Genomic DNA, 12,557 nt, shown 5'->3' on the forward strand with positions numbered 1-12,557 from the left:
GGATATGTGACCGAGTACCTTCAGCTGGGATCTCTTCAGTAAAACTATTGATTCTGGGTATTTATTCATCGCCACAATACCAACGGATGAACATGAGATCCAAAATCGTTCGAAAAGTTTATGATTCTAATTCCATACGATTAGATTTGGAAATATGAAGGTCGGACATGCTAATTCAACGCTTGAGTGGAAACGTCAACTCATAAGACGTAGTGTAAGGTGATTTCCACACATACTGGGACAAAAACACACATGAAACATCTTATATTTTCAGTATTTTGAAGTGAATTCATAATCAGGAATTTTCCCACTTTAACGTTTGTCGAAAACATACGCATATATTTTGTAGTGTATATCAGAAACGCATCGACCTTAAAGATGCTACAAGTATTCTGAGTTTGACAACACGTTAACCATTAACACCTTTACAGTCGAAGTGTACAAACCCAGTCAAATCAGAAGTCAGAAAGGAAGAAGTTCGAAGATATATTTGATAGGCTATCGATATATCGAGGAGTTACTAATCTAAGATGGCTAGCGGTTGTAGGAGATATGAAGCACGTCGTACACACTCGTGATATGGTGCAGATGCATGACAGGGTGCCTTCAACTAGGTGGGTCCATTACAACTAATGCCGTCAGCACCGAATGCCGAAGACCAACAGAACTATCGATTTTAGAGATTTATTTGTCGCTACAACCTTGAGACGATTATTATTATTACCTCTTATGAGCATATAGCTTAATAACCCTGAAGTTATATCAGAGTTCTTTATTAACCGAGATCCAGTCGCACAAACGGCAAGTGGTTCTAATTTATGCACTACTACCCTTGAACGAAAGACGAGTTTTTCAGATTGTAGAATTCTACTTTCCAGAGAAAAAACGTGGATTTTGTGCTGGTCAACTTATAAAACTATATTGTGTGTATCCATTCTTTTATTGGACAAGATCGTGAAATAAGCAGGAAACATTCGTAGCGGCAAAGAAACCCCAAAAATAAACAGCCCTGAGAGTCTTCGACATTAAAGCTGACGTCGTCATTTTGACTGGATAACCTTGACTGAAGGAACTCGACCAAGTATACTCTTCAGTCCGTTTGTGTTCGTGATACCCCGGATCTCACAAACTGATTATTCAGCCTGTAATTCTCAACGTATAAATCATTTTCAACATAAAACTTCCCCGGCTAGTAGTTCGACTGGCTTCGAAACCTTCGGATAATAAGGTATTACAGACCGCAGCGCTGCGAAAGAATGTATGTTCGTGACATCCTTACTACCTCTGCTGTATTAGATACTTCCAATTTACCATTATCGCTTCATTTTTTCATTGTATGATGCATGTGTAGACTACCAATGTAGGCGATCTGTGTAAATGAATGAGAGCCTACATGAGTTGAACGGTAATCTAATGACATCCAAGCTGACGTAGAAGCCACACCTCGCTGTTAATACCGGATGTGAGTGACTCTGGGCATTGTTTCTGTTCTCCTCATTATCTCAAGGATTAAGATGAGCTCGTGATTTTTCAAAACGACATGAACAGCATAGAAAGTGTAATATCACGACATATATCCATTCAACTTGTGAATGCTTAATGTTTTTTTCAGTAGCAGCAACCAATTGCTATAAGCGTTTCAAAGCCACGATACCTTTACAACCACACGGCATGTTTCATATGTCGAATCTGTTGCCTATCATCCTTAAAAGACAGACCAGGATGGGAACATCCCAACGCGATTTAATTCGATGAATTGTACGAAGACATTAACAATCATACGATATTACTGGAGTCAGATATCAGGTCACAAAAAATACATGGTGTCAACATGTCAACTAATCCAGGAGAAGTTTCACTACAACATTCACGCGGTTGGAAAGTTACGGAATTCTGGATGCATCGCCTTATTTCATCAGTAACGTATGGTCAAGTAGTCAAAATATACCTACCACATGAACGTTAGTTTCAAACACAGGGTGCATAGTAATGATGGATTCTATTGCTACTTTCCATCAAAATATCGGCTGGCGAACCACACAAAAATATTAGGTGTCTTGAACATAGAAAGCCAATAAGGAATCAATGGGCATCTGAATAATTTTAACTAGTGTACAACATGTCGTTGAAGCATCCTTCGGTGTACTAGCATGAGTTGTTGGAAAACACATTCAAAAGAACCCGGGAACAATAGAAAATTAATAAACGCCTTTTTGAAAAAAAGAATGCTAGTTATTTAACTGTGTAATAATATTACAAGAGAAATGAGATACAATCAATTGAAATAAGACAAGTGACGTAACAAAGGACTAAAATGCATAAAAGAAAACAAAAAAACAAAGGCATAAAAACAAAGATGAAAACATAATAAATATCGTAAAATGTCATGGTCAGGTGAATATTGCACATTTATAGTAAGAACAAATGCCGTCATGGTTTTTCGAAAATGAGGATGAGTCTATGGTTGGTTGTGGAGAAAAAGTTCAAATTTGAAGTCAGACAAATAATTTAAACGTTGATGCAAGACACCGTGTAACTGAAATTCATCATTGTCTAGTAAAACAAATGGAGAGAATAAAAATTTAGGGATAACAATAAAGATTAACATGCTAAAAATTCAATTCAGCAAATAAACGCAGGCTAATTTGTTCAAACGTCTAAAGAAATTAGCTTTCTATATAAATCCCAAGTCATCAACAAAATTTACTCAATGAGTAACAAACTGAGTCTTATAAATTCATACCCTCTTCATCTTAGTTTTAATAGACGCTGTTACAGAATCTGACGGATTTTAATGAGAATTCTAAAAGTGTACTTTTAGAGGTAATCAATTTGTCATTTGTTTGGCAAAGCTACAAGGCTCCCTAGATTGAAGTAAATGAAAAAGTTCTGCGCCTGATCTAGAGAGTTTTAATTGAAAGGTTAAATAGCTAATCCATACATTGGAATAAACTAACATTAGAACATCTGATTTCAATTGTATCTTCCAGACATGTACGTGAAATAAAATTCGCTTTGCAACATATATTATACGACCTTCAGTTAATACATAACGACAGATATAAATCATTACATGTTCTTAATAAGCTAATTTTAGCTGCTGAAATAGTGTTAAGAAGAAAAAAATATCAAATTAAAGAAAGACTGGTAGCCTTTAGAGATACTTTAAGGATTAGAAAGAGACGTTTTTTTTTATAAAGAATCCAAGATATAATTAAAAGTACAGTTACATTCTGACCAGCAAATTTCTGACCAACTACATGGCAGAGTGTGGAGTAATCTTAAAAATATGACGGATTTATTTTAATCGACATGGAAATAGAGTTACGATAAGTAATTCGACATACGAGAAAAAAGCAAGTTAGACAAAACAATGAAATAAATAACTATATAAATAAACAACTTACCATTCTTACTAACTAACAAATCGACTACAGCCAAAAGAACAGTAAACTTTTGACCATTAAATAACTTTAAATCAGATACCATAGGAAATGGACATAACTTATGGTTAACTGTAATCGGACAAGTAAGCTGTTTTGACGGTAAAATTTGAACTAGAAGTGTAAGAACGATAGGTGTATTGTGTAGCTGATCATTTTTATCAGAAAAAGTATCGTCTATAAGGCCATAATCACAGGACCCTTCAGTATTCTGTACGTGATTGGTACTTAGATTAGATATATCCCCACTGGTATTAATTTCAGGTTTGGAATCATCATTAATGAGGAGTAGGTAGACAGCTGTAAAGGTGGAATGGCATAACTGACTATCATTTAACAGATTTGGATGAAGACCGGATAAAGGAAATAAGATAATATTCATTTCATCACTGATTTTAAGTTGGTCTCCAACACAGAAAAATGGGACTAACTGAAAAAATAAAAATATTAAAAGTTTTAAATATTGTTATATCTATAGTTAAGGTATGGAAGAATTTTTTAAAATCTATTAGTACTCTATAAATTACTAAGGAATATATTTTTCGTTGGAAACCAACATTTAACATCAAGGATTATGGGGAAATACCTGTATGTTAATCAGTCGTCAAGTGATGTGTCAGTATTTGGGATTTGTATATGTCAATGGTTACTCTTGGGTACTTTTGAGGACCAGAAAGCACTAAACGGTTATGATATCCTAGTATGAGATACCTTATCGACCACCTTACCTTACCACAGATTAAACTCGAAACTAGATGAGAGGGTTAACACTCACTGATATGAAATCTCAGCTTTAATCAACTAGCTGCCTAACACGAGGGTCATCCAGTGCACCGGTAATACCTGTCCGGTTCGGATACATTAAACAATTTTTTCAAATCACTGTTTCCAACTGAAAAACTAGAGATAATAATTAAATAAAAGCGACTCAGTAAGTATGCATCAAATGTGATAACTGATTGCACACTTCTTAAGTAATTTTAATAATTAGTACTGTGTGTGTTTGCATACATTTTATCTCCCTCTCTCCCTCTCTATATTGAGATATTTGTTCAAAGTGTGATTATTCTTATCACAATTAGTATACTTAACATCATAAAATCTGTGTATAACTTTTTACTTTTTATGTTTAGTTGAATAATTTATTTCAATATTACCGTTAACTGATAAACTGCCATTATTGGTTTAATAATATTTATATATTCATATGCCAATGTTACTGTATATTAAACCAAAGCCTAATGAAGATCTAACTGAAGACAACATATTTTACTGATATGTTTTTCTAATCATATACTCTATGTGTACTTTTCATGAAAACATAGTCATTATTATTATGATCATTCATTATTAATAGTATTATTATTTATTCATTTTTCAGCCGCATACTTTCTTTTTCATTTTCAAGTACGATATTAACATAATGGTCAAAATATAAATTTAAGATGAAAACTTGTTGTTCTTATCTATTCTAAAAGTAACAGTATCACATGTTGTTTTACTGATATAATTATGATTGATGATTTATGGTACGATCATATGAAATTATTTACATTAATTTATATTTGAAAAATAACAGATTTTTCTATTGTATTTAACAATATAACTATACTTTACACTTGAACACTTGTTTATTTCCATGAAACACGATAACTTTATCATTAATTTTAATAGAAAATCTTTCAATATTAATTTTTATTAATATTAGTTTATGAATTATTTTCACTGGAGTTATAATAAATTCATTTTCTTGAAATAAAGTTTAAGAGAAAAACATAATCTAGGTCACTTTAACATTTTACAGTGAAGGGTATTAAAACCAATCTCAAACAAATTTCCACTGTTCACTAGTTTACAATAACTTAATAACACCATTATAAAGTTGTGGAGACTGTTGAGCTTAAGATTATGAACCGATATTGATAATAATCATGTGCTTACTAGTAACTAGTTACGAGAGGTGATTCTCGGAGTTCTAGTGAGAATCCGTGACTAGTGGGGTTCAACCGAGTCTGTTGTGAGATAGTAACTCACTGATGACAATGGTGGCGTAACTTTGTGGATTGGTTGAATCTGGACATTCAAACCGTTGGATGCCGGCTCAATGGTCTAGTGGTTAGGCGTTCGCGCGCGAGACTGATAGGTCCTGAGTCCGAGTCTCGTGAGGTGAGATCGTGGATGCACACAGCCAAGGAGCCCCATACTCGTGCGAAACGGCCGTCCAATGCCTCCAGGTTTTTAACGATGGTCTAAAACTGATCGATTTATGGTCCCAATTAGAATCCAATATCAGCTAATGTGATATATATAAAGTTACTTATAATGCGAATCAGCAGGTAAAAATGATATCTACAAATTAGGCACTTATTCCGACACCATCAATTAAAAGACTGAGAAAGGATGGAAATCGAAAACTAATTAAAACTTTGTTTCTCTAAATAAAGTGAAAACACGGACCAATTGATTAAATAGAAAGCATTTATGCAGAATACTCACCTTTTGACTAGTTTGAAGACATTTATGGGTAACTATTGCACTGTCTTTTTCATTTCTCGGTGTTGAGGTTGACGGATTTATACACTTCATTTGATAATTAGTTTGGATGAATGTATCATCACATTTAACTAGTTCAACTTCAGCTTGACATGTTAAATTACAAGTTGTCAAGTCAAACGCTGAATCACATGGGATAACATCAACAAAATTTGAATGTTTACTCGCATTTCCATTGAATAAATTCCAGAAACAGTTTAAATCAGAAGTAATAGCATGCACAAAAGCTGGAAAATCAGTGTAAGCAAGTAAATGCCACGGCCATGAAGAAGGTGAACTATATGAAAAAAGAAAACAAAATTCATTCGGTTTACGTTAATAATAAAGGTCCTGAATAGAAACGAGAATGACTAAGTGAAATCTTTTACTAACAGATATGTTGATTAGATTAAGAGTAAACGGAAGTCAATAACTAAAAACTCTTATTTTCTTGAACTTAAGTTAAAGTTTACGCGATACCTACTGATACTACATCATGGTTGTTCAAAACAAAGCATGTGGAGTAAGGTCCGAGCCGGCTAACCAAACACTAAAACATTGACTAATAATATGAAAATCTATATAGAATTTTGAAAAATATATCTAAGAGGCAATTATTAAAATACCTATTGACTAGAAATTAATCATCAATTCATATGAAATTCATTCTGGTTTGACAGTAAACACCATACACACTGAACATCAATATTCATTATTATGATAAGAATAAGTAAGAATACCTTTGAGTTCTCACACAAACCAATAATATGCGTAAATTTCTTAAAGGTAGCGACATTTAAGTGGAAACTTTGGAAAATATAAAACGAGAATTGGTAATCTCGTGAAAATTTATAAATTAACACCAGTTAAAAATAGGCTTTGTCAACAACTAATAACAATTGAACAAGATGTAATTATCTTATAGCTTGAGTAATTCACTTAACAACGCTATATAGATTTGAATTAAAGAATTTGACTTTGAATCACATCGGAAACAACAATGATTAACATATATGTTGTCATATCGAAGAGGATTTGGGCGAAGTTAAACTTTCAGACGGATTCTTAAATTATTGTGGTCTAATATTCTCCTATTTGTAAGCTTTCGTTTGATTGATAGACTGTTGTCACGTGTTCTACTATATCGGACTAATCGTTATTTAATTATTCTCATATGTTTCCGTTTTTCATCCTTTACGACTGATTTGTATAAGCATTGGAATTTCATATTTGTGTTACGGTGAAGTCAAATATTTAACCTATATTATCATACAAGCTTCAGGTTACGGATGAACAGAGTGCAATAAAAAAGACTTCTGCTTTTTGATTGGATACTAGGTTCCAAAAAACTTGTGGATCAACAGATGTTAAGGTCTCGGTTATTGTTTGTTGATCCTTGTGTCATTGTCGAAATAGGTCACTGGTCCTACAGGTAACATAGGCGAGAATACTGATAATAAAGCTAGACGAAACAACTGCTCTCATAATAACAGCCTAGTTACACAGGCTTCAAACTATCCCAGTAATCTGAAGTTCCTATTAGAGAAATGACATATGTAAATGAAACGGATACTCTTAAAAACAGGACAAAACGCGAGTGTTCAATTTCAAATAGTTAGCCAACTATTTAAACCGACTTTTTTTTCAATTTAGTAATCTATTAGATATTTCATAAATACTTTTGTAAATAACAGCAAATCCTAAAAAGGGAACAATAACAGACTACATATGTTGGGGAAATCAAATCAATTTAAGAGTCACTTTAATAGTTGACCTGAGGAACCCATAAAATAATTAGCTTGAGGAAAATATTTGTCAGTCAGTCATTCAGCTACAACGTAAGGCCAGGAACATATATGCATCGGTCCAAGTTATCATACCTCATTAACACAACAAGATGAACACCAAATTCATAGTAGTTACTTCAATGGTAGTAATATATAAAAAAGACTGCATATAAGGATATGATACAGGGAGAAAGAATTAGTTCGTACAAAGAAAGGCATTGAGCAATTTTAATATCACAGGTAACAGGAACACAGAAAGTATGTACACCTATGACGCCATTGTGATCGATTCTGAGCCATGTCACCCACAGTCTCCAACTATTGGTTACGATAGTCACGCGGACCACAACCAAGTCGTATCCATCTACAAACATGGCTCAGACCAGAAGTTGGTGACTCCAAGCACTGATGCCGCATTTTGGTCTGGCCGACCCTAACTTTCTTCCAACCATCCCCAACACCGGTTAGCATTGCACGTCGTGGTAATCGGTGTTCAGGCATACGCAACACGTGGCCCAACCATCTCAGTCAATGAAGATTCACAACCTCATCAACTGATTCATCATCATTCCCTAATACGCTGTGTCTAACCTTACTATTACTTACCCAGTGATCCCAGCAATATTTCTAAGGCATCTGTGGTCAAATACTAGTAACTTAAGAGTATCCTCTACCCTTAATGGTCACGCTTCGCAGCCGTAAAGTAGAACGGAAAGAACTGCTGCGCATTATACTCGTTCTTTAATTGATAAACGGATATCTCGCCTTCGCCACAGGTGACGTAAGTTGACAATAGCCAAAAGAGCTTTTCGAATCTATGCCGAAATTTCGTCAGACATCAACCCATAATGGCTGATCAGACTTCAAAGTGAGGTTGTCAACGCGTTCGACTACTTCAAATACTGCTTTCAGGTCAAGAAAGACCACCATTGTCTTGTCCTGAAGTCTGACGAATGATGAATATGTTGTCGATGCAGCTACGACGAGGTCTGAATTTCTCATGTTTGCAGTTCACTAGTCTTTGTTAGGCGACCGGTAATTATTTGAGGCTAGAATTTTAGATAATATGTTAGTCAAACTAATCCATCTATGGCTATCTTAGGATGATTTTGACCCCTTCTTATATATTGGGACAATTAGTGATTGTGACCAGTCAGATGGAATTACGTCTAACTCCCAGAATTTAGCTAAAATATTAACTAATCTAATCGCTGAAACTGGACCACCATTCTTAAAGACATCTGGAGTTAATCCATATGGACCAGCCGCTCTTCTTCGTCTCAGATTAGCTATAGCCTTTTGGACTTCAGCTAGAGTCTTGAGACCTACTTCAATGTTCCATTCAGGTCGTTTGGGAATGGTGGGTAGTTTCAGAGTAACTGAAGGCCAGCTGAACTGCCCCTTAAAGTGTTCCGCCTATCGTTCGAAACGTCTGGGCTGAGAACAGATAAGTGTCGTTTTCTTTCGAGACAGTCTCGCTTACCATTGACTTTTTAATTCCAGTTTCTTCTATTAGTCTGAAAAGCTGTCTGGTGCTACATACAGCCGCCGCCTTTTCCATCTATTTTGCTTTCGTTGCTTATCACTGCTCACGGTCGTTCCTTATACTTTTTTTCAGAGCCCGATGGGGTGAGTTTACGAGAATCCATCAGTGCAATAGACCTAGAAGATATCCAATGTTTTTGTAACCCTGTGGTTTAAATCATTAACACATATCACTGCTGTTTCCACAGCTGTTTGTATATCTTTCAAAGCAACATGTGAACCAGCCTCGTTTTCAGAAGTGCCTAAATCTGACCTCAGTTGTTCTTGGAATCTACTATTGGCTTTGTCGTCACTGAGTTAAACTCGAATGAGTCTTCTTAGTGTGGCTTTTCTGCATCCAGTGAGGCGCAAGCAGATGCGTGCTCGTATTAAAGCATGATCGGAGTCCAAGCAGGTATTCCAGAACGAGCGACAATCTTTTGTCGAGCCTCTCCAACGATCACTGATGGCAATATGGTTTATTTGAGTCCATCGTTGGTTTGGTGCAGAGGGTCGCCATGTTAGACAATATCTCTCCTTATGCTGAAAATTGGTGTTTGCTAAAAATGAACGCTTGTCTGAGAACAGTTGCAGCAGGCGATCACCATTATCTGTTCGCTGAACCGTAATTTTAAAATACACATCTAAATGTCTTTCAGCTTAGTTTATGCTACTTACCTGTGCATTAAAGTCACCTGATACGAGTACTATGTCTGAGTGTTTAGCTTTCTGAAGAAGTTCAGAAAGCTTCCTGTAAAATTCATCTTTCACTTTATCCGGGCTGCAGTCAGTGGGAGCGTAGGCAGAAACGACGAAAAGGCAACGACATGTGCCGAACAACATATAAGCGACTGTCAACAGGGAACCATTCTAAAAGTGCTTGCCTTGCACCCATACTTAGTGCTATGACTAAACCTGTCAGCCCACGAGAACTTGACGTAGGGTCACTAAGTAAACGGAGGGTATATCTTTCCGGCTCCCCGTCTTGGTTTCGTGAGGTTAAGTGAATGACCACACTAGGATCCTGCATGAGTGTTTCGGAGACAGCGTACATCAATGGTACGAGATACCAGGGTGTTGGCTAAGGAGGTCTGCTGGCCGTACAGTCGAGGCTGCAATGTGTAGTTCGGAGCAAGATTTCAGTAGACCTGAGATAGTATTTCGCATACTAGAATCGTTGGCCATGGTGAAACGTGAATCGATGAAGTTGATAGTCAAGGTACGGGGGGTAATAGGAGTTAAAGAGGGAAACTGACTATTATTAGTGATCTTGAGTGCTGTTAGAGGTATGAGGGCAGTTACTACTTCCCAATTGCCCACACTGTGAAAGGGTTCTTCTAGAGATACCTGAAAAGGAAATTGGGTTAGAGGTGGTTTTGGTGACATGAGAGCGTGACCACAGTACTCAAGGGACAACTGCTTGAGGCCGGTCACACACGACTTCGCTGTGAGTAATTTTCGTGTTAGCTCCGTATGTTTTAAGACTTTACCGCTGGAGACGAATATCCGTGGGATAAGGTGAGATATGCATTCTTAGGGTTGACTTTTTCTAACCCACCCTTCTTTGCGGGAAGCCACCATCACTGTTATGTTTGCTGCCTTTAGTCTTACCATTCTTAAACCGACTTGTCTGGCATGGTAGGACCTTGAGGAACGATTGTTCCAGTCAGTGTATCTCGATTAGTTCATCACTATAGGCAAGTCCGATCACCACGTCAAGGTAGCAGCGACGGTAGAATATTTGGGAAAGAGATAACTTCAAAAAGCTTTGTTTGATAATAGATTAAACATAAATAGAATTACCAAGGGAAACTGGTACTGATACTTAAAACATGAACAGGCAATGTAGAAAGAAAATCATGAATTCGACCAACATCAATGAAACTTGAAGGGGAATGTGATTTATGATCATTAGAGTTTGATCCAGATGATTCAAATTGTGAGGTAGAAATCAAATTAAATTCTATTGTTTGTGCATGATGAGTTGGCGTTACAATTGAAGTTGTCGCCAAACTATGCGCAGATAAATTTGAATGATGGCTTCTAGGTAATGTACTGTATTCTTCTGGATTGATTTCACCGAATAAACTATCATTACGAATAAGTAGAGAAAAAGAATCGTCTGACTCGTCAACACTTAATTCAGCTGCTTCCGCCTCAAACAATTCAGAATCTTCGAATACAAGAGAAACCAAATTAATTGTCTCAGTATCAGGTGATAAACAATCTCGTTTTGACCACCGGAAAGTTCTTGGAGCCATTCCTTACTAAAAAACAACCACCGCGAAAACGAGTTATTATGAGTTATTTCATGAAAAAAAAACAGAAAATGGCAATATGAAAATTATTCAGAATGCCGAACATATTATAGCAATAAAGGGGGTATAAAATACGGTAGATAAATAACTATATTTAATAGTTATTTATCGGTGCATTGACTTACCCGATAACAATTTACTGTAGAGTATAACTGAAGGAGTATTAAAAAAAACGATCTGAATCGATCAATATGACTATAGAGTACCTAATTTTATATTTTCTAATTTGTAGTGTTGACTGAGCGCTATCAACTAAAATACTGATACATCCAGTAGACTCGTCCCCGATACTAAATAGGAAGACTTAGCTAACGTGGATTTTGATAAGGTAAGAGTTGGAGGTATGTGAAAATTCGATAAGCCTTAAATAACATACATTAAGGCTACAGCAAGAGACAGATGCGGTATTCCAACTAGCCGGTTTTATTTTAAAAAAGATTAGATGGTACAGCATACGGTTATGGTTCGAGTACCTGTGAACGAGTATGTACCTCTCGATTTTATGCATATACCTTCCTCATGGATCTAAGTAAAAAAATATCTAAGATGTAATGGTGAGTTACCCAATAAATAAAAATTTGAGCTTTGAAAAAGTCAAAAAACATGTAGTGTTAGAGAATCATAATTTATGCTACCATACGAACGAGCAGGGAGTTTATATATTTGAATATGCGAAATCAACCTTTTGAGATTTCAAAACAAAATTCTATATGAACATTACAAAAAAAACTTCATTCAAGCATAACCTTCGAGTATAGTGTATATAAGATAATTTTTTATTAACATCTAGCGATGTTCAAGAGACAATTCACGAAATTAAGCATTTACTAATTTAAATATCGCAGGTGATAAACAAATAATATTACGTGAAAGTATTCTTAGTTCATATCCCGCATGGATCTTAGTTAGACAACTATTGAAAAACCATGAGGCAGCTGTTTTGTTTTGAAACG

The 12,557-nt window shown here is 35.7% G+C and overlaps 1 protein-coding gene across 1 annotated transcript; it reads right to left on the reverse strand.

Moving 5' to 3' along the window:
- Positions 1–2,070: 2,070 nt before the first annotated feature.
- On the reverse strand, positions 2,071–12,552 carry MS3_00003957 (uncharacterized protein). Its single transcript, XM_051211830.1, has 4 exons — positions 11,090–12,552; positions 5,940–6,273; positions 3,408–3,873; positions 2,071–2,553 (listed from the first exon to the last, which is right to left on the reverse strand). The coding sequence occupies exons 1-4, from the start codon at positions 11,545–11,547 to the stop codon at positions 2,459–2,461; spliced, it is 1,353 nt and encodes a 450-aa protein (XP_051071937.1). The 5' UTR covers positions 11,548–12,552; the 3' UTR covers positions 2,071–2,458.
- Positions 12,553–12,557: the final 5 nt, after the last annotated feature.

The sequence above is a fragment of the Schistosoma haematobium genome, chromosome ZW (genome assembly GCF_000699445.3).
Source record: "Schistosoma haematobium chromosome ZW, whole genome shotgun sequence".
Classification (NCBI taxonomy): Eukaryota; Metazoa; Platyhelminthes; class Trematoda; order Strigeidida; family Schistosomatidae; genus Schistosoma; species Schistosoma haematobium.